The sequence below is a fragment of the Centruroides vittatus genome, unplaced genomic scaffold (assembly GCF_030686945.1).
Source record: "Centruroides vittatus isolate TY-2023 unplaced genomic scaffold, ASM3068694v2 contig_436, whole genome shotgun sequence".
In the NCBI taxonomy this organism is placed as follows: Eukaryota; Metazoa; Arthropoda; class Arachnida; order Scorpiones; family Buthidae; genus Centruroides; species Centruroides vittatus.
In genome coordinates, this window is record NW_027122237.1 from 1,137,090 (window position 1) to 1,161,980 (window position 24,891).

The 24,891-nt window shown below is 28.0% G+C and overlaps 1 protein-coding gene across 2 annotated transcripts in view; it reads right to left on the reverse strand.

Annotated features, from left to right (window-relative positions):
• The window catches only part of l(2)gl (LLGL domain-containing protein l(2)gl), a 168,143-nt gene that overhangs the window by 84,543 nt on the left and 58,709 nt on the right, over positions 1-24,891 (reverse strand). For both annotated transcript variants that reach the window (XM_067272309.1, XM_067272310.1), the window contains exons 3-9: positions 21,106-21,203; positions 17,184-17,265; positions 13,155-13,264; positions 12,309-12,452; positions 10,971-11,127; positions 9,235-9,361; positions 1,981-2,035 (exon numbers count right to left, since the gene is read on the reverse strand). In XM_067272309.1, coding sequence (XP_067128410.1) covers positions 1,981-2,035; positions 9,235-9,361; positions 10,971-11,127; positions 12,309-12,452; positions 13,155-13,264; positions 17,184-17,265; positions 21,106-21,203 — 773 coding nt within the window. The remainder of the gene's footprint in view (positions 1-1,980; positions 2,036-9,234; positions 9,362-10,970; positions 11,128-12,308; positions 12,453-13,154; positions 13,265-17,183; positions 17,266-21,105; positions 21,204-24,891) is intronic.

The window sequence follows — 24,891 nt, forward strand, 5'->3', positions numbered from 1 at the left end:
TATGATCCCTAAATTTGCCAAAATCAGTGGCTATGTTACCCAACATCATTTCTGTTAAACTAATTATTAAACTATGTATCGAAGTTGCAGAAATTAATGGGAGAGGGGGAAAAATATGCTTGCAGTACAGTACTTTCAAGGAAAATTGTAACAACAGATGTAAAAAACTACTAATCAGCGCCAGCATTTTACTGTAAATGTCGGGTAGCTATTTATAATTTTTTTATGTTGTACACTAATGTTTTAAATGTGAAAAACAATTAAATTACCGATTTTTACTGATCTATTTAGCTATTTTGAAGTGAATATTCTAATAAATTACGATTTCAAGTTTTAAAAGTTTATAAACTAATTTTAATTATTTTTATTCTAATTAACAAATTTATCTTTTTATAATCGCTGAATTATTAAAATTAAAAACTATTACATAATAGTAGTTTATCCTGTTGTTAATCCACAACTGTAAAATTATATGGCTTCAGAACGGTGAAAAAGCCATTTCGGATTCTGGTATATTTTCTTCTTAAAGATTGCAGCATTACTTCTTGCCACCTGCAGATGTCTACGCTTGGTCAGCCATATTCAGCAAACGAAATCAACGAAGCAGCTAAGGAGACAGATTCCCTGACTTTTTGACAATTTTCAATAAATTCCCTGACTTTTTGACAATTTTTGACAAATTCCCTGACATTCCATGACTTTTTCCGAAACTATTGAAAATCCCTGACTTTCCCTGATTTTCCCTGACTTTCCAGGTGCGTAGGAACCCTGTATATGTATAATTAATTCTTATACTTGTATCAATTTTTATCTTGTACATGTTAATTAACTCATTGTAGATTGACAACCTAATCTTTATTTATTAATTTATTTTGTATTTTTATATCTTTATATTTTAATCCAAATACAGGTAAACTGGATTAATTCAAAGCTCAAAAGGAATGCAAAATAATTAGAATCAAACAATTTTATTGATGATAATTAAGTATTACAGATAAAATGTAATTAATTTGGTTGTCACATTTTCCTGTTAAGCTTAATTCATACCAAAGACAATTCGCTGGCAAAAGTAAAAAAACAGAGTAAATAACATGTTATATATGACATCATTTCTGGCAAATTTTAATTTTACCATTTCGCTAATTGCTCAGAAGTTTGGAACTGTTGAACTTTTTTGTTAGCAAAAAAATTTTGTCACTTTGTTGTCAGGTGTTTCTTGTAGTTTTTAAGATGGTTACAAAATCATCACACAACAGAATAGATGTCAAGATTGGCATGATATTCTTGCAATTCACTTATTAAATATTTCTCTCACCCAACATTCTTTTCTTTTTAAAATATTTTTCATTTATTGTAAAAAATATGCAACAATGATTAAAAACAGAATGTTGGAAGTGTTTTATTTTTATTGATGACAGTTATCTCTTGCTTATAAATGATTGACTGCTCAAATTTCAAAATCACTTTTTGCAGTCCAGACCAATTTTTCATTTGTTTTCTGCTCTTTGCTCAGTGTAAACTAAGCTACTCCAGGTTCAAATTATCCAAAAATTAGGAGGAAAAAAATCTGAATTAAACAGGTAATTTTTACACTACTGTTATAGTTCAGAAACTCAAAGAAATTTATAGAATTCAAATTAACCAAGTTTGATAGTATTTGAAATTCATGTTGTTCTTTTGTGCATTCCAATTTAGAATGTTATTGACCTGAAGCAGATCTTGTTTAAGATTGAAAACATTTGCCAAGTTTATATTAAATTTATTTACTGAGATTAGCAAGGTTTTGTTTGGTGTATTTCATTATATAATGTAAATTTCAGTACAGTTATTTTTGAAATACCAAATAGAATTTAAATTTTAATTGCTATTTTTTTTTAATATCATACTGACTAATAAATTATGATTCAAATTGAATGTTAAATAGATGATATTTTATAATATAATCTAACAATTACAATATAGAGTTAAAGATATACATACTCAGCCTTTGCTGTCTTCCATACAATTTTATTAATAGCTTTACAAGGGAAAGGACCTATATAAAATAAAAATTTAATTTAAGAAATATGCACAAAATTTATCTTTACTTTTATAATATAATTTATTATAATTATTTTACAATGATAACATATTTATTTTGTTACCGTATTTTACGGACTATAAGATGCACCTTAATTTTTCAGCAATTTAAAGAAAAAAAAAAATACCTATAAGACGCTACAGACTATAAGACGCACCTGAATTTTGGAGGCAATTTTTCGAAAAAAAAGTGCATCTTATAGTCCGTAAAATATGGTAAATATTAAAGCAGTCTAAAAGATACAACAAAAATTTTATTTTTTAAAACATTTTACATTAAAATATCCTTTCTTTAATGATTCTGAGAACTGGATATCTCAGTGTTCTCCCCATACCCTTTTGGATGGATATTCTGCCTGGATGAATTTAATGACTGCTCACCCAGCCATTTAATCTGATCTGATGTGCCAAAAGACATAGTTTCTTTAGCATTAAATGAGTCAAGTTAAAAACACAGCAACACGTTGCTTAACTTTCCTGGCAACATTAAAACTGCATGTGTGGTGCCATCTGTTACATTATTTTATTTTTAAAAACTTTTTATATTTTTAATTATTATAAACTGACAAAAAGCTTAACTTTCAAGGTAGGGAAGGGTTTTATGAAAAAAACTGTAAATACTAACAAGTAAAATCATCATTAAGTCCAACCCTACTCAAGATGTAGCATGATCCCCCTTTAACCACCAAAATTTAATAGCATCAACTCCCCTAATACATAAACCTCCCTGCAAAATTTCAGAAATTTTCAACAAAAATCACAGGAGTTATTAAACTTTGAAGAGGGTGAAGAAAATTGTGCCCCCCACACACTAATATCGATATGTATAAAAAAATTTTTTTTGCATTTCTCAACATTTCAAGATACTGAGTCCAAAAATGTAAAAATCTCAAGGGCGATCACCATACATCAGAGCCAGGAAAATAAAGTACCTTAACTTTTGTTGTGTTAAGTAGGAGCAGAAAGTCAATAACATTAATAACCAATAGAAAATGAGGATGATTGTGACATTAATAAATTAACATGGAAGACAACAAAATGTAATGCTGATCACTTACAAGGAAATGTAAACATACTGCTATATTAGAAGGCTTTTAGATATTCACCAATAACTTTCAAAACAAATGGTTAGAAATTGAGCATGAAATATTGTATAACTGATAAATAATTTGCTATCATCCATCTTCAAATTCTAGCATCACTTCAATGGCACTATGGTGCCATTGGAGTGATGCTAGAATTTTGTGGTAGGTGCCAAAGTTTCCGGCCTAACTATGGGTACGTTCGTTAAGTCGAACGAGTTAAACGCGTTAGTAACGAATCGTTCGAAAAGTAGTAGTCTCGCTCAGTGCGCATGCTCCGCGATGATGACGTATTGAACGAAACTCTAACGAAGCTCACGAAGGAAAGAGTTAGTTTACTTCGTTAAGAAAATGGCGCCCGACGATATTGATGTTTCTAGATCTACTTGAGTGTTTAAATTGTGAATTAAAAGGTGAAATGATTGAAATAACTGTCCATCTGAAGCAACCTAAGAAAAATATTTTGGATAAGGCTGCACTAGCAACATTCATATATTCGATTTTAGAAACAGCCATTTAGTTATAACGAATCATTTGAAAAGTCTAACGAAACAAGAATAATGATGATGTCATTCTCGTTTAACTCGTTTGACTTAACGAACGTACCCTATGTTTCAGATGTTATAGGTATAAAACAACTATGTCATTTCTCAATATAGTCTCCTTGCAGTTCAAAACACTTATTACATCTTGGAATTAGTATTTCAATACCCCTTAAAAAATAAGTCTGCAGTTTTATCTGCAAAATGCTCATAAACTACCTCCTGCAACTTTTCATCACTTTTTTCAAAAGTCTTTTTTGAGTTTTGGAAACAGATAATAATCACTATGAGCCAGGTCTGAGCTGTAGAGTGGATAGTCAAGCTCCTTAAACCTACACTTCTTCACAGCAGCATTGGAAATGACAGCTGTGTGCACTTGTGCATTGTCTTACAAGAGACAAGCATGTAGCAAATTAATGTAACAAGTCTTAACTAAAATGAACATTTCCAAGTGACTTATGCAAATTGCGGTTTTTAAAAATTTATTTTATTAGTCCACACACAGATGGCACAATCTGATATTGTCATTATTTTTATTCCTATCAAGTCTCTAATATAGTTAGGCCAGAAATTTTTGGCACCTATTTCATAATTATTATTTTAGACATTGTTTTTGAAATACAAAACAGATATGTACATAAAATTCTCTCTTATTTTTTTCATTGTTTTCTTAACTTCTCTTAAATGATTTCTTTTTCAATAAAACAAGTTCCTCATTAGCTGTTTTGCTGCTTGGAAAAGGAAACTTTTATTTTCTCTTGTATTTGTCCACAAACAAACAAAAACAACAACAAATTACTGATCTGTTCGTATTAAATTTAAAAACAACAATATTTTGTATTTATAAACTCTGCTTTAAACTTAAGCCAGAAAATAATATTTAATTAATTTAAGAAATACAAAACTGATAAACATAGCAGATAAGACATAAAATCAATAATATAATCATCAATTATTGATAAGAGATGTTGCAATAGCTTTGGTTTGTTACATTTGGTTCCCCACATCACAAATTAATTCCTGCACAATCTCTTTTAAATGCACTTCACTAGGTAAGTGTGTGTGTTTGGATTATCTATGAAAAAAGGTGTGTGTGTGGAATATATGGATAATATACAACTTTAATATTTGTAATGGTTACAAATTGGAGTATGGAAAAAATAAGGTAAAACAGTTTAAGAAGCTGAATGGAATATGATGACAGGCTAAAACCTCAAAAAGAATATTTATCATTTGGTTTAAAGAATATTCATTTTGTTTACAAATCAATTTATGGGTCCTAGGCAATTGTAAATATCTTGTTTGCCTAGACATAACTCCAGTCTTGTTTTAGGAAAACATTTAACGCTTTGAATAAATTTATAGTAGTATTTTGTAACTTAAGTTTGTACTTGATTGCCTCTCGTTTTCATTTTAATTGTTAGAAGCAAGCATAAAATTGCTTGAGAGAATGAATCATACAAGAACACACAACAAATATAGATATACAGGCTTTATTGATTCCAGAGAACATGCATTTAAGACAGCAAGTCCCTCATCAGTCCTCTTTTAATTTTTTTTGACCAGAATGATGTAACATTAAAAGAGGACAGATGAGAGAGAAGTCTAAAATGCATATCCTGTGGAATCAATAAAGCCTGTATATCAATCTTCATTGTATGTTCCTGTACGATTTCTCCTCTCAAGCAATTATAGTGGTATATTTATAAAATAAAATTTTGAATAAATTATGTAATAGTACAGGGAAAAAAATCATCAGATTGAAGAAATCATTGCCAAATTGCCAGCTAGCTTGAAATATTGCCAAATCTGGTGATAACTCACCAGATCTAGCAAGGTTGCTTGCACATTCCTATGAATTGCTATGCAGTGTCCCTACTAAGTTGGCACTCTGAAAAGTGACAACCACCATATATCATGTAGTCATTGGTGATGAATTACATGCAGAGAATACACTAAACACAACATGAACAATGTATACCATGGGTTAGTTTTACAGCCTGATGTGTTTATTGCAATGTTATAATGCATGTCATGGCAAAACAATGTAGAGTATGTATATTGAAAAAGAAAAACTTCAGTTTGTAAAATGAACCAATTCTGATATGCCAATATATTAGTATCAATTATATTTCAAATGAATAAATAATATAATAATAATAATAATTAATTATAATTAATTTTTGACTTATAATATATATATGTTATATATATTATAAGTAAAAAAAGTGACAGACAAACAATAAATTAATTAAAGTTGGTTAATATAATATGAGCAAGTCACCAAAAACCTTATTTTAACATTAACAGGAGTTTATCATCATTCATGTAGACATGAACAAATGTTTTCAAACTAATTATAAGTCTTAAACCTTTTGTTCTTTCCTGAAAACCTATAATTGGGTTGAGAACATTTGTCCACATCCACATGAATGACAATAAACTGTTGGTGTTAAAATAAGGTTTTGGTGCAGCTTATAGAAATACTGGGTAATATGATATGGTAATTTAAGAATTACAGAATCCAAATTGCCAAAGAAAGTCATGGTACAGAAAGTGAAAAATCATAGAAGAATACAAAGACAGATCTAGGAAGATCTGGAAAAAAAATAAATCAAAAATAATGAAAAATGAGATATCAAGGAAGAAATATGTATTAGCAGAACAGTGTGGAAAAATCTGTCTGAAGATCAGAAGGAGACATCATATTCCAGAAACTAATGCAAAATATACAGAAGTAAAAATAATACTGCACAGAATATTTTGTCCATCTGAAAACACCATTCCATCCAGCTAGTAAAAATTTCTGAAAAGAATACTGATATTCTAATGAGAAATTTTGAAGAATCTAGTTGGTATAGATTTCAATTATTACTGATTGATAAAACACTTTTTCTATCTCCTATTTTGTAATCATCACTCAACTTTTTAGGAGATTTAAAAAAAAGCACTTCTCTTTTAAAGCTTTTCAGAAGCTTTAGCTTCTGTTCTTAAACAGTTAATTAATTTATAAACTAGTTGAAAAATTAATCTCCCAAAAATCCATGCTAAGATTAGTGATTATTATTGATTAAACATAATAAAATAGGACTATATTATTGTTTAACTTAATTACAAAGGTATTAAAAAAATTCAAAACGTTTTCAAAACGTGGATAAATGTATTATTTAACAAAGAGAAGTAATATTGTATTTCATAAATGAATTTAGAAAAACAATGTAGTTGCAGCAGTAGTAATACTTTTTCTAATGGGTACCTGAGAGAACACTCTTTTTTGAACTAATTTTAAATGATTATTATATTTTCTACACATCCACAAGAGCCGAATTATCGGGCTAGAGTTGACTATAATAAATAAATAATTAATAAGACAATTTCGCACTAGAGCTCGACGTTAGGCGCCATCTCTTACTAAACTTAATAATTATAATTAAATTAAATAAATAATTTTAATAATTTGGAACTGGAGGAAAAGAAATCGGCCCGAAGCGGGACTCGAACCCGCAACTTCTGCTATCCGTGCAGACACGTTACCAGTTATGCTACCCGGACCTTCGGTCCGGGTAGCGTAAAATTATTTATTAAAATTATTATTATTATTTATTAAATTATTTAATTATTAAATTCTTAAATTATTTATTAAAATTATTTATTTAATTTAATTATAATTATTAAGTTTAGTAAGAGATGGCGCCTAACGCCGAGCTCTAGTGCCAAATTGTCTTATTAATTATTTATTTATTATAGCCAACTCTAGCCCGATAATTCGGCTCTTGTGGATGTGTAGCTTTGTAACGGGTTAGTCGTTATTTATTTATATTTATACGCCTTGCCGGGGTTGCGATGGCCGGTTGAGTGCCTTGGGAGGACGTGGGCACTTGATGTGTCCCCAGCCGGCATTGTAATGACCGTCGATGGTCGTCGTGTTAGCTTATATATACTGGAGGAGGCGATCGGACCAAAGGTCCAGGTAGCATAACTGGTAACGTGTCTGCACGGATAGCAGAAGTTGCGGGTTCGAGTCCCGCTTCGGGCCGATTTCTTTTCCTCCAGTTCCAAATTATTAAAATTATTTAATTTAATTATAATTATTAAGTTTAATAAGAGATGGCGCCTAACGTCGAGCTCTAGTGCGAAATTGTCTTATTAATTATTTATTTATTATAGCCAACTCTAGCCCGATAATTCGGCTCTTGTGGATGTGTAGCTTTGTAACGGGTTAGTCGTTATTTATTTATATTATATTTTCTATGGTAGCTGTATTATATGTTGATCTAGTAATAGTCTCTTTAATCAGAGGGGTCAGAGAAAATAATTCTGATCCGAAATGCATTTGTAAAAAGGCAATAAAGGAGTTTGAACCGGTTAAACTGTGAGACAGTCTACTGTCAAGTTTTCAGATTAAAGAGACTATTACTAGATTAATTTTAAATGAGTCAATTAAATCAATTTGACTCATAATACCATCTACTGATAATTCAATATTATTACGAAAATTATACAAAAATACTTTAATTTGATTATTTGCTTTATTTTACATTATGAAGTTAAAGAATTTTATTACAAATAAATCATTTTCTAATTCTTCACAAATCAAAAGCTAAATCACAATTAAAATTCTAACAATTTATACTTTTATGAAAAATAAACTTTGCTAATAACAACTTAGAATATTTTTTATATACAGTCTAACTCGTTTATGTCGTCATCCATGGGACCAGCTATTTTTTGACGTTATAACCAAGTGTCTTTATCTGCGAAGTCTATTATTATCATAATAAATTTATTATCATATGTATAAAAATGCTAACTACTTGTTTAAATCAACTTTATTTACATTATTATGTCTAAGTTTACATTGATGTAATTAAAAATTTCAAAAATTACCTATTATAAGAAATTTCTATTTGTCATAAGTTTCAATAATGGCGGAACTTGCGGTTTTGAGAATAATGTCGAATCAAAAGGCAACAAAAGGTTAAACTAATGTATGCCAATTAAAAATCATTCAATTATTTCTTTATAAACTATTTAATGTAATATGTTATATTAAAAATAATAGAATATTTAACAATTTAGCATAAAGTAATTTAAGAATGAGTACATAATCACCGATCGTCATGTCGTTAAAAGTGTAGCAAACCTCACCCCACCGAAGTCAGGTGGTAAGAGTACCACCCACAGTCGTTCTAGAAAGTGGATTCTGACCCTAGGACTAAACACGTAGTATTTTCTTTGTGAAATAAAATTTGTAATCTAATTTTGTAAATTTGGGAGTGCTTCAAATATGACGTTGAAACAGGGTTTTATGTCGTTACAAGCGGGTTTTTTAAACTTTGCTAAATTATCTAGTATATACATTATCTAGTATAGTAAAGTCGTGGGACTGATAAAAAGTTCACGTTACATTAGGGTTGTCGTTATATCCGATGACGTTATAACCAAGTTATACTGTACTAGATTGTAATAAACTAAACTGGAGACATGCCTAACATTAAGTTTTACATAAAATGAATAAAGTTAAGTTTTACCATAAGGCGTATGAGGTGCTTGAGAAGGTTTAGTTGAATCAGATTTATTCCATATTATATAGCTGCCATCATTGTGAGCACTCATGAACTGAGTTCCATCGTGATGCCAAGCAATGGACTCAAGTTGCTGAAAGAAATTTTTAAAGTTATTTTAGATTCTCATATAATACAAATAAAATACTAATATGTAATACACCACAGAGCATGTATTACATCACATTAAATATCTAAAATCCAGATAGAAATTCTAACAATAATATGGTCCATAATCAATGAACAGCAAAGTTAAATTTTCTCCCTTCAAACTTCTTAATTAGTCAGAGTTATGAACATGAATATGTACAATGTCAGACTAATGTATTAAAAAAAGTTATTTTCAAGTCCACACAATTATTCTTACTTACTAGTGATGTGATACAATAATTAATTGTTAAATGTAATATTCAGTAGATAATAAACAGTTACTAGAAGTTTATTCATACTTAACTATAACTTGGGTTTGTATCATTAAGTCGTCAAAAGTGATAACGAAACTAACTTTCTATAAAGTTATTTGGTCCACAATTATCATTTTAATTTCAATTTTAAAAAGTTAAAATGAATTAATAATAAAAATAAATCATTTCCATAAGAAAATTGCAATGCTCTCTTGAAATAATTTTTGATTCTTTTGAAAATGATTGACTGGTTTGTTTGATGAAAAGTTTGTTTGAACTTTGTCAATAAAATGATATAATTAATTAATTAATCAAAATCATAAAATGTTGAATAAAAATGCAATGCATGTACAGTACATATGATATTACGTAGACTTATGGGCAGCCTCAAACAGTATCCCATTATCACCATTACTTATGTTTGACTTATGATAGGAGGCCTGAAAAGAAATGCTATTGTATGTTGAAGACCATCTATAAATCTAAATACAAAGATTATGAATTATTATTTTAATTTCTTACAGCAAAATTAATAAATATAAATAAATATTTGACAATACTCTTTAAATATAAATAAAAATGTTAGGATACAACATAAGACAATTCTGGATAAACAAAGGCCTGTATGATGTAAGCATCCCATTGCTATTCTCCATATAGATTAATTTCAGCAATTCATAAAAAACTGAATTATAATAATGTAACACAAAATTTAAAATTACTATGTTCTTGTACATCCACTAAATCATTGATAGATCACAATAACAATCCATTAATTTTTCTGACTTAGGAATAATTTTTATTGAGACCTACTTCAAAAATGAGAGAAAGTCATTAATTAAAGGTAATTTCAGTATACAGCAGGACATGAATGCTGATGTTTCCCAGAAATTTGTTGGATGATATTACAAAGCAGTTATTTGAATACACATTACCCACTTGTGTTGTCAATCCTGATATATGCACATGCATAATGTCATATCAAAGAAGATCACTCTTATTTTCATATTCTTCATGAATACAAGAGAGTAATAAAGAACTGAAAATTAAAACTGTTTACAGAAACAATAAATATTTCTTTTATATTAATGAATTCTTTAAGAATAAAACAAACTAAACAAACATTTTAAACAATGCTCTTTCATTCAACCTTTTACCTTATATATATATATATATAAAAGGTAAAAGGTTGAAAAAGCTTCAAACTGGATTGATATTTTCTTTATAATGTGAATAATTTAAATGACATTAAGTAAATTCTATTTTGGTAACTTACATCAAAATTTATATTTTCCTTACCTGACTACCAACATAAGTGTTTTCTGCATTTAAAGCTTTGTTATCCCAGAGAACCATAAGACCTCTGTTATAACCTATTAAAATTTTATCTGCATTTGTTGGATGCTCAGCAATTGCTTCAACTGCTCCTGGATTTATTTTATAATCATCAGGGACACTAAAAGAATAAAAATTTACTTTAAATTAACTATACAGTCAACTCACCTTAAAACAAACACCGATAAAGCAAAATCTTGCATTAAAGTAAATTTTGCCATTGCCCTGGCAAATGCTATTGTCACAATGTTAGTTTTCATGTGATAAAGCAAACAAAAATTTTACCAGAATTCATTAAACCGAATTGTAAATTATCTTCCCAATCCTCAAGAAATAAACCTATTTCCAATAATGATTTTATTATTCACATCAAAAAGCAAAAAAAGCAAAGTGGTACTATAATAAATGTTCTATTTCGAGTAAAATAATTTTCTCTTACTAAGCAAAGATGAGTTCAACCTCGAGTGTAGAGCAATTCAAACATTTGGTTTTAGCAGACCATTCTACTGTAATTAGAAAATAGGGGTTAAAGTTTAAGGACACCCAGACCTTTAAATAGATGCAGTCCCTTGCAAACATGTGCTAGTTTGCATATCAGGGTGCATACAGTGATGCCAGGTTTGGCTCATTTTCCACTCTGTTGGAGCAAAAATATATTTTCTACTTTTTGAAACAATCTTCACAGAAAAAAAAAATCAGATTTCTTTTAACTTTGTTTTGTTTAACCACTCTGATCCATTCAAACAACTGTCTTCTCATTTTGTTTGATTTGAAAATCATTTAGATTGTTAATTTATTTTTGTAAAAGAATTTAATTTTATTTAACTTTATTTAGTAAATTAATTCAAAATATTATAATTTAGAGATTTCAATTTCTTATTAATCCTTAAACTTTGTAAATTATACAGTCTTGATCTTGACCCTGAAAATTGCTAATATGAATTTTCCATAAACTAACTACTGCTTCCCTAATGATTCTATTCATATTAATGCAAGTTGACTGTATTCAAATAAATAATATAAAAAAAATTAATTTTTAAAGATGCAATCAACCTAAATGGAATCATAAAATTTAATGTAAAAAAGATAATTTTAAGTATTTAATTCACTTAAATTAAATATTTCTAATCAGAAATAAAAAAATTCTTGAATTTCTGTACTTCACTGATAATTAATTACTGGATAAGAATATTGATAATGTATTGCAACTAATTATAGATATGATACTTCCTTAAAAAATGGATATCCGGTTTTTAAAAACTTTTATATATTTATAAACAAATATTAATACATAGAACTTACTTTTGCATTACAACATCTTGATAAATAATATGGTCTGTCATTTCAAATGATTTCACATCCAAAAGATATATGTTTCCTCCTTCGGTACCTATCAACAAATGTTCTCCACTTGACTGAAGGCAACAAGATGAAATCTTTTTAAATCTGAAAATATTAATATAAATGTAATTAAACAGAATTAAAAGAAAAGATATAAATTTAATTGCAGTTATAAAAAATAAATATAAGTAATAAATTCCATTTTTAAGCAGTTGCAATTTCAGGCTGATGAAGACCTAAAATAAGTCAAAAATGTTACTTCATGATAAATAAATTTGACTTCCTGAAGAAAGCAGTTTCAGTTATATAATATATTGTATTTTGTGTCATTTTTGCATAACAAAAGCAATGCTGAAGAAATTAACTTAAAATCTGACTTATTTGTTAACTGAAATAAGTTAAAAACATTACTGATGTAATGTAGAAAACAGAAAGACAACTGTAATAAATTCCAACAAACTTAATGAAAATTGACAAATGTTTTCAGTCTCAGGTGTAAGGTTTATGATCTGTTTCAGATCATAAACCTTAAACCTGTTAAATTATCTGAAGCAGGCATATTAACAGTTCTTCAACTTTCATTAAACATTTGCTGCAATTTTTAATGATTGTTATGTCTTTTAGAGATATATTTTCCAGTTTTTAAGTAAATTTTTTGGATATAATGTTTAACTATATTTTAATATTTGTCTATAAACTATATTTTTAAGCAAGATTTTGTATTAATTATCTGAACATAAAATTTATATGTATAAAAATTAAAATGGATAGAAAAAACTTTTTGCTATTATTTAAAAAATTTCATACCTTCCTTCTAATGAACATGATTTCACTTCTTCCATTATCCATTTTCCATCTTTTAAATTTAATTCCCACAAATGAAGAGAATTATCATCACAAAGACTTATCAAAGAACCCTGTTAAAATAACCAAAACATATAATTAATCTCAATTTCTTTTAATACAATACACTATTATGTATAAGAATTTAGTAAAATATAAAGTTAAAATGACTGTGTTAAAATTATAAATTTTATCAAATCAAGGCCATTCGAGAGTTTTCAATTTATTGTGTGAAAGTATGGGAAGTTTACATAAAACACTACTGTTGCACACAGACGTCCATTGGTTATCTCATGGAAAAGTGTTAGCAAGATTTTGTGAATTAAAAGATGAAATAAGAATTTTCTTATCTGAACATGCACCTCAATTAGCTCAAAAATTAAATAATGCAGTTTGGATTCAGAAAATGGTATGTCTAACAGATGTTTTTACCTATTTAAATGAGCTTAACACATCGCTCCACAGAACAAATATCAATAATTTCAAGGTACAAAGAAAAATTGACGTTACTTTTTTTAAATTGAAATTTTGAGCAGATTGCATTTTGAAAGGAAATATTGAATGCTTTCCTAATTTGCACAATATTTTTGTAGACAGTAATGCTAATCTCAATAAAAATGTAAAAAATAATTTGGTCCAACATTTATCGGATCTGCAAAAAACATTTCTTGAATATTTTTCTCTTCAAAAAAAAAAAATAAATAAATAAATAAAAAAAAATAAAAATAAAAAAAAATCTTGGATTCAAAATCCTTTGAATCACTGACTGTGACACCTATGAACTCCCAATAAAAGAAAGAAAACAACAAATTGATATTATGCATAATATATTATTATTTTCGTCTACTAGTATGTACTTTCTATTAGCAGGACTTATTAGACTGGCTTTAAAGATACTGCAACACAGTTTCACAGATCAGAAATTTGTTTTATTTGATTTACCTGGACACATACATTTTAATATTGCGTTTTGGACTGGTTCGTCCCTCCTCAGCAGGTGATATTGTTTTTAATTTATATAAAATGTATCACAACAATATCACCTGCTGAGGAGGGACGAACCAGTCCAAAACGCAATATTAAAATGTATGTGTCCAGGTAAATCAAATAAAACAAATTTCTGATCTGTGAAACTGTGTTGCAGTATCCTTAAAGCCAATCTAATAAGTCCTGCTAATAGAAAATACGTACTAGTAGACAGAAATAATAATATATTATAATAAATTAAGGACATTGAGGCATATTAATTTGATATTATGCATTCTTGGATTGACATTAGAAATGAATATCCTGAAATTCTAAGAAAGAGCTGTGAAACATCTAATGTCATTTGTATCAACCTATATATGCAAAAAAACTCCCTCTTTGTATGCTGCCACAAAAACAAAATACAAAAATAGATTGGATGCTGAAGATGACATTAGGTTGCAGATTTCAACTATCATTCCCGACATAAAAATGCATTGCAATAAAAAACAAGCACAGTCAAGACATTAAAAGAATTTTCTTTTTATTAATTAGTTATAATATAATATATTGTTCCTTTTGTTAATTATTCATAAAATGTATTCTAAAAAATAAATAAAATAAAATCTGATTCGCTACCACACTATTCATTGTCTTATTAAGATGTTTGTATTAAGATTAAATAAAGATACAAGAATAATTTTGTGAATTTGAGTAGAAAAAAGCTTTGATAAACTATTTTATCTGCTACTTAAACATGAGGTTCCTTCAAGAAAACCATGAGCTTGAAGGGTTCCTAAAAGTGTAAAAGGTTGAAGACCCATGAATTACAGCATTGCATCAGTTTATTTCATTAATATTATATATTTAAGTATAATGATTAAAGGATTGATAATTTTGAATTAGTTTAAGTAAAGGAACAGTCAGCTGACTAAAAATATTGAATTATAAATAAAAAAAATAACACAAATGTTACAGTGCAAATAAATCTCTCTCTGATGAAGGAGTTTCATTTATTGATAGCCAATCATAATTAATGATTATACAAATCATCTCTGATTATCTGAAAATTAATAAGTGATGACTGTGCTTACTTGTGGAAAGTGTAACCAAGCTATATTTTCTGTTTCTTATCGTCATATTATTCATTAATTGAAATTCAAGAATGAAATCAATTTTTCAATCACTAGTTTAGTATTTTTCACAATATTTTATTGCATTATAATCACATTTTACATTTCAATTTTTAATCTATCACTAACCAAATGCATATTGTTTCATTCTATCAATTCATTTTCTATGAGTTGTCTTTAATAGTTGAAATAGCAACATTGTGAAATGTTAGGGTTAAAAAAATGATGAATTTTGTTTTTTATTAAATTTAGTTGCTGGAAAACTATGTAAGGTGTATACTTGTGAGTCCTATGTTGATCTTTTTTTATTGCAACACTTATTACACCGTCACTGGACACAAAACCAACGTTAGAAAATCACTTTATTTTTCCAAAAAGAATGCATTTTGGACCTTAAGTCACAAATATATACAAGACTAGACAAGAAGCGTATCTTAGTATGTATGGCGTGTTTACTGTCTTTATATATCACAGTTAATTTAGACATAACGATATAGTTTACCCAAGGTGCTAACTGGGGTGACAGTGTCTACAATCTTTAATGGCACTCAATCAACTTACATCTTACCTCAGCACAGTTTGTGTGTTTGTATATATATATATATATATATATATATATATATACACACACATAACAACAACCACCAACTCAATACATTAAAGCTTCCAAATAAACTGCTGAATTAATAATGCTGAAAGCAGAGATTAGAAGATTAGACAAAGGTTGCAGTAGAGTAATTGGCAACACAATTTGCATGACAAGCAGGAGTTACAGGTTTGAGTCCTGGTCAGGGCAAAATCTTTTCTTCCAGAATATTCTAAATTTAAAATTAATTTATTTCTAATTACTAAATTTACCTCATGAGATGGCATCATACCCACTTACCTCTGGCAAAATTAAATTATATCTAATTATTTAATAGTCTTATAATTATTTACCACCTGATAATAATCCAGAAGTTTGTTTGGAAATTATACAAACATATAGCTTTTGGGATATCAACTTGAAAGTGACAATATGTTTGGATCATAAGAAAAACTTTTTGCCACAGAAATCTTTTTGGAAAATATCACATTGCTAAATTGTTTGCTAAAGTTGTCTTATGCCATTTCCTCTCTCTGGAAATGTAAGTTACTACTTAGACTGCAATGTTTTGTTTTCTCTTTCAGCAGATTACATGGCATCTTCTCATAAAATCTAATATTTTATTGTTTTTAACCTTAGTAGTCCTGTGAACTATTATACATTTCATATTTATACAATTTAGATACCAACACTCACAGGTACCTCTCCATCACTCAAGAATATTTACACATAATTTAAATGTCAACATTCACTAATAAAAATGAATCATTACATCATTATCATGTTTTATAACAGTGCAAGTCTTTAAGCTATAAAACCATTTCAAAGTCATAACATTCAAATATTTGCAATTTTCATCTGTTTGTCATATTCTAATTTCTCCAGAACTACTCATTAGAAGTTTTAGAAAATTTAAAATGAGCCAAATAGAATATTCTATGTATGTATTTAAAGATTACACACAATAAATAAGCTATTTAAAATCACTGTATATTAAATATTTAATTATACAATTTTAAACATAGAATACTAATCACGTTACTTACTATATAGTATGCACAGATATTATTGGAAAAATTTAAGTGTAATGTTTCAAATAAGAAAAAATTTCTAATACTTAATATCATATCAATCAACAACAAAATTTAAAATATCAATATTTATGAATGCATTCTTTTCAATAATATTGAATGATGAAGTTTGCAAATCACATAAAATTTATTTTACAGATAAATACATTGTATTTCTTGATAATTCAGTTATTATATATAAATCTATAGCTTAAAATGTCATTGAAATGATAATTACCTGATTAGGAAGAAAAAATAATTGGATAACGCAGCATTCATTTTGATGTTCTCCATAAAATTCTACTCCAGGTGTTCCATAACTGTCTTATGGTGAAGGATAAATAATTAAATTCTTGCTACCAATTTAATATTTATTACATTAAAAATATATTTAGCAAAGTTTCAAATTAAACATACCCATGTTTATAAGGATATTCTTTAGAATAATAATTTAAACAAAATGAAAATTTTTAATTTAGCAAATTTTTATGTTAAACAATATAGTCAAAATTGGAAAATAATGAATAGCTTGTAAAATTTAATTAAAAATATATAAATTTAGTAAATAAATCATAATAAAATAGCAATATAACATATTTGCTAAATTTAAATATAAATTAATTTATTACAATAGGCCAATTTAATAATTATATAAACATATATACAGACAAAAAGCACAAAAAAGAATAAATTAATTTCTTTACAAGTAAAGATATTTCTCTTTAATTATTTAAAAAACATCATTTATAACTAGTGTATGCTCACTAATCGAAACTTCATTTAATTTAAACCTGTTTTGTTCAGTTTTTTCTCCCATTTTTGTAACAGCAGCAATAACGTTTATAAAAACACTCCAAAAAAACCTAAAAACTTACATTAACAACCTTTTTAAGGTTTTTTGGAGTGGTTTTACCATTCAGCATTGCATTTCTCACTAGTAATAACTTTTATATGTTAAGTTGTGCTTAATTATATATATATATATATTAATTTTATAAGTTGTCATTTAAGATAAAAATATTGTCAAATATTGAGTCTAACAAGTCTCATAACAGAATATACATGGTTCAAAAGTAAAATTTAAAATTTATTTTCACTTTTGTTTGTAATTGCTATGTTGTTACTACTACAATAGTTTTTGTTGTTTACATCTGTTGTTCCATTTTTCTAGACCAGGGGTCGCCAAAGTGGTCAATATTGACCCCCAGGGGTCGATATAACATTATTGGGGGAGGTCAATTATCAAGCTTACGCTAAGGATAAAGGGGAGCTAAGGATCAAGCTTATCTGGCTCATTGATTGTCAGTTACAAAAATTAACAACAACAAATATACAATAAATGAAAAAAATGCAAAATTAAAAGAAATGTATGAAAATAGTAAATGCTTTGTTTTGCTTGTAACACAAATTTTTTGGTGGGGGTTGATGTGAGATTTCGAAAACTTGTAGGGGATCGACGATCAAAAAAGTTTGGTGACTTTTGTTCTAGACTAATTATTAGATAGATAGTAATGTTAACAAACTATGTTGTTAATAGATTCTATCACACTCAATTCAAATTACTCTATTTTTATGCTTGTAACCTGCATAAAATTGATAGAACATAAATAAAATTTTCATGTAACCTTCTCTCATCTTTGGAAGCAGCCATTGCTTCATACGCAAGATTTTGTAAATTGCATTTTAAAACTAGCATATACCCACATTGCCTAACCCAAATTCTTTTCAAATTGTCTTTTATAAACACAGACAACATGTGAGTTATATTCACAAAAATATGATAATCTGTTTAAAGCTTCTAAATAAATACCAGGCAACCAAAAAAAGTTGAAGTTTTATAAAGTTAGTAGTTTAAACATTAATTATGTAGTATTTGTTGTAGATGGCATGTCATTTTTATTACTGTTCTAAATTTAAACTTTCATAGCAATTTGTTTTAAAAATTTTAACTGTGTAATTGTTAACAATACATGCAAAAATAGACTTCAAAACATCAGTTTCAAATATAGTTATTCAAGTGTGTTAATTTCATGAATTTAAACTTGGAACAAATGCTACACAAGCTTCCCAAAAGATATGCACAGCATTTGAAGAAGTCAGTTAGTGAATGAACAGTTAAAAACTGATATATATATATAAAATTTGCATCAAGTGAATTTCTTGAAGAAGCACCCTGTGAAGGATGGCAAACCCAACAACATTCTTTAATTCACATTCAAATCAAACATGCAGAGAGCTTGCAGAAAAATTTGGTGAGGGTGATAAAGCCATTTGTCTGCACTTGTATCAACTGGAAAAATTATACAAGTTAAGTGAATGAGTTCCACATGAACTCATAGAAGAAAACAAACTCCAGAGATTTTCAATTTGTTTACCTCTTCTTTCTCGTCATAAGAATGAGCCATTTTGTAGACACTACTAATGTGGAATGAAAAATGGATTACGTGATATTAAGTAGCCTTATCATTGATTATCTTCTGAAGAACCTGCATCTCCCACATCAAAACCAACAGTTCATCAACAGAAGTTGTTCCATATTTGATGGAATGTAATATATATTGTTCATTATAAGCTTTTAAGATCGGTTTATAGTCCAATGGCAGCATGGAATTTCAAGATCACTAGCCATCACTAGAGTTGACAAAAATATTATCAATTTATAGTTGAACTCTGGCTAGTAGCTAATTCATTATAGCACAACATTGGCAGCAAAAGGCAAAAATGACATAGTTCAACTTTGAAGTTGTTTAGATATACAGAATCAGTACATGACAACTCACTGACAAATATAATTTCAAAAATGATATTCCAGATTATGGTATTTTTTGGAGTTAAACATTATTAACTGGAACTTTTCATTCAATTTCAATATGTTTATAAACTCATATTAATTAATCAAATCATCATGCCCAAGTACTAAAAAAATATTAATTACAGTATGGCATTAAAAATTTACAAATTTTATGTAATCTTTGCAAATTTCACACTTGATGTGAATTTGATATAAAGTAGGAAAAGTAATGAATGTCTATCTTTTCTGATAGGAATTTCCACCTTAATTAAATATAAATATCTACTTTAGAATGTTTAAAAGCCACTGATATGTAGAGATTTTTAAATTTATCAAAATTGTACATTTTGTAAACATATCCAAACTGAAAAAGGTATAACAAAATTTTTTCTTTTATATGCATGATATTTTTCAATTAAATTTCAGATATTAAAAAGATAAAAGTGCAAAATTAAATTTGAAAAGCTAAAAAATTTTAATTATTAATGAAATGTAATAATTTCATATGCCTCTTAGACTAATTATTGTCATAAATTACAAGAAAATTGTGGTTATTCATGAAGTAATTTTACATAAATGTTTTAATTATAATTTCTCTCATCAAGTTGACTGTGTTCAACCAGAAGCTTGTGTTTATAATTCTATATCTACTGGAGATGACAGTGAACATAACAGAATTACATTAATGCACCATCATGCTACTATTGGACTGTAAATCAACCTCTATTCTCAGGCCAAACAATCATGGGGAGAGTTTACTCTGCTCAGCTGCAGAGTAAACTTTCCCTATGCTTTAGAAGCTTTCCAAAAACAGCCAGTGCTAATTAATTACAAAGGTGTTCTGTTTCTTTCAAGATATTGCAAAATCTCACTCTTCAAGAATAACTTAAAAAAGCTCCATGGCCTTTCTTAGAAAATTTTATTCCATACTCCCTATATACCAGACTTTCATCATATGATTTTCACTTTTTCTAGTCACTTGACAATCATACACAAAACCAACAATTATAAAATCAAGAGGAATTAGAAAAGGAAATGAATAAGTTTTTTGCTTCTAAAAATATATAATTTTATAAAAGAGGAATTTATGAACTTCTTAACAAAGTTATTATTTGCATAAGTGTTTATTTTTCAGAATAAATGTCTATTTTATAACAAATTCTATGATTTTAATAAAACTTAATATATAGTGATAATATGCACCAAAACTTGTAAATAAAATAAAGAATAACACCTTTGGATGCTAAATTTTGTTAATAGAAAATTAATAATTATTGTATAAATTTTACAAATATTTTTGAAATTGTCTTTCTAAATTTTAAATTTAAAAAAACTGATTTTTTAAAACATTCAAAAATAATAAGGATACATTCTAACTGAACCAGTCCTTGTGCCAACAGCCATAAGATGAAGCTTAGGATCCCAACTAAGTGCACTAGGTCTATGAGGGAAGCCATGAGCAATAGTCTAGAAAATAACAATTATTATTATTAATAAAGTATGTACATAATAAAAATAAGAATATTTTTATTTAAATTTTTTTATTCAAAACACAATCAAAATGAATAATAAAAATATAACTGCATAACTATAGTATTTACTTACATAACATACAGTCAATCTAAAATTCAAATCACTTAGATAAAATTAACAATAAATTTATGTAAAATATCAACAGACTTATTTTGTTTCTAAAATAATTTATTACTGTTTAAAAATGATAAAAGTGCACAAATTCAATGATAAAATATAAAATGTTTTATAGTTTAGTGATAAAATTTTTTAATGTAATTATGAAAATGAACCAAAAAGATTGATAGAAAACAAGATCAAAAAAATTATCAATCTAATGATGAATTCAATAAAAACAATTTAAAACAGAATTTATAAGCCTACATTATTTGCAGATAATGTCTTATAGTGAAAGTTATGTAGTATATGCATAAAACATATTAAATTTTACAGTTAATGTTATCTACTGTTCAAAAATGGCAGCTCATCTCCGATTCCAGCAAATAGAAGAAAGGAAACAGTGGGGACGTACGTTCTAACCTAACCTAACCTATTCTAATAATTTTGTTGGCAATAATTATGTAATTTATTAGAATAGGTTAGGTTAGGTTAGAACATGCATCCTCACTGTTTCCTTTCTTCTATTTGCTGGAATCAGAGATGAGCTGCCATTTTGGAACCATAGGTAACATTAACCAATTTTACAGTTTAAGTCAATTCTCTTATTAGGATCTACTATATAAAGCTGAAAAAATGGACAGTCACCTGGATCTCATTTGTGAAACTAAAGAACAATATCAAAAAATGGAAGAACAAATTAATAGTTTAAAACAACAAATCGACAATTATAAAAATTTTAAAAATGGAAAAAGAACTCATGCAATATAAAACGGATGCTTTAGTTAACAAACTCCGTCATAATAATATAATACTGTATAATTATCCCAGTTCGAAAAATATCTCTAAACCAGTAATTCATAATTTTATTAATTCATCACTAATTTATAAAATGTGTCACAGAAAGATGTTTTAGAAATAACTCAATTAACCAAGTCAATGAACCCAGTTATAAGACTAACACTTAGAAATAATCAGATTTGAAATCGTATTTTCACTGCTTTCATAAAAAAGAAACAACAAAATCTACTGGAAGATTGGAAGAAGATGCAAATTTTACCAGACCTAAGAAAGGAATAAAGAAATAGACAAAAACACTTACTCCCATCTTTTTATGAAATAAGAAAACACAATTATCAAACTAAACTAAGTAATGACACTTTATTAATGGGTTGAGATAGACCAGTGATTCCCAAACTTTTTCGATCCACCGCCCCCTTTGCTCCATAAAGTTATACCTAACACCCCTTAGCCCATTTTCTCTTGTGTGAGAAAGGATTAGAAATATTCTTAGGAAAACTTTTCTATGAATCTCCCACTTTGTACATTGTTCTCAACATCTGGAAACCATTAAATGCAATGTTTCCTCTTATCCGTTTAACAGAGAAAAGGGAATGGCTGTCAGTGACCCCAACTTTTGCCTTTGGTCACCATTCAGTACCCGGACTCCAGCACCCCCCAGATATACTCACAAAGGAGCATTATCACCCACTTTGAGAAATGCTGAGATAGACTTACTTATAGTACTGGTTTAGGAAAGCTGTTTTATGTGGAGACTTTCTTGCCTTTTTCCATGTCAGCAGTTACAGCAAGTTGATATTCAATGATACAAAATAAACCTCATCAAGATAAAGCTATCATAAACAACCAATTACTTTCGGTTATGAATTGAAACAGCCAAGGTCTTAAACACAAAATACCATTATTCAACTCCCTCCAATTGAAATTTAAACCAGATATTATTGGTATAACTGAAACATGGATAACATTTGACCTGTTTTATAAATCAAAATTTTTTCAATGAATTTACAATAGAAACAGTTTCAGCACACAAGCCATTAGGTCCAGGACATCCAAGTGGTGGTTTATGTATTTTATTAAATAAGGATCTCTGCAAAACACCTCAAATCGAAAAATCTGATAACTTTATACTATTACTAATCTCAATGAACAAACCTATACTCAGAAATATAAACAACAAATTAATGATGATGATGATTGCCATATTCCTCCCGACTGCCTTGCAAAACTAAACAAAACTTTCAAAATATTAGAATTATGACAACATATCACTCCATATATTCTATTACTGGGGGACTTCAACTCACGTATCACCAAATTGATGGACTCCTAGTATGGCAGCCCCAATTCCCTAATTCAAAATATCCATCAATCTAAAGATAAACATGCCAATAGACTGGGAGCAAATTTAATAGAAATAATAACTGATAATAAAATGTATATTTTAAATGGATGCATTAAACCTGATTACCCTGCAGAATATACTTGTTTGGAACACAATGGAAAATCTACTATTGATCTTACAATATGTTCAGAACTTCTACTAAATTGCTGTTTCGAATTTACTACAACAACATTCGATGCATCCGATCACTTTCCCATTGTAACAAAACTTTTATTGTTTCCGCAAAAGAAACCAACTCATTTGCATAAAAGACATCAAAGGATAAGCTATAATATTCCAAGATATTTCGCTGAAATTGAAAACCGATTCAATAACATCCCAGAAATAACCAATCTTAACAGCAAAGAGATTTCAGCACTTTTGGTTCACATAATGAACAACTATATACAAATTAAAACTCACAAAGGTAATATTCATAATAGATTCAATAAACACTGATATGACTCTGACTGTTGTAAAATGAAAAAGATAAAGCAAACCAACCTAAAACTATTCAGAAAAGATTCAAACAATGCAAATTTTAATAACTACAGGAAAGCTAAACAAATCTATAACAATCTACTCAAGGCCAAAAAAAAAAAATTATTTTGGAAATCTTGAATCAACCTTAATCAATAACAGCAAAGACAGTAAATTGTTCTGGACTACAATACATAAATTTTGTTTCAATATAAATCTAAATGAAAACTCCTCAATAATAAATTATGATACACTGAGAATTTTTTACCAGCGATTTCCAGATATTCAACCAATTCTGTCACTAATGTCCAATACTGATCCCCACAACAAATATTTAGACTCCAAACACACAATTGATGAATTAGAAGACACCATTAATAAAACTAGAAGTAATTCAACCCCTGGGTAGAGACTACTATTAAATTTATTTAACTCAATGTATAAAGCAACCCAGATTCTTGAAACTCTGTTATACTTACAATGATTTATAAAAAGGATGATCGACTTTCTCCAAACAATTATAGACCTATAGCTCAGCTTTCAACTCAGAAAATGCTTCACAACAATATTAGTTGCCAAATTCCAACTATGGACTAAAGTAACGAACCTAGAAGCCAAATTTCAATATACCTATATCAAAAGTAATGGAACAAAATCTGCAATTTTCCTACTGTTATCGATAATACAATTACACTTAACAAAAAGCATAGAAAAGTATATGCATCATTCATAGATAATTCAGAAAGCATTCAAATCAGTCTATGTTTCCTTACTGGTATACAGTTTGAAAGCTACAGGTGCAGGTGAACAATTCTCATCAACAACATTAAAATTATTTTCGAAATACAATATAAAAATTAA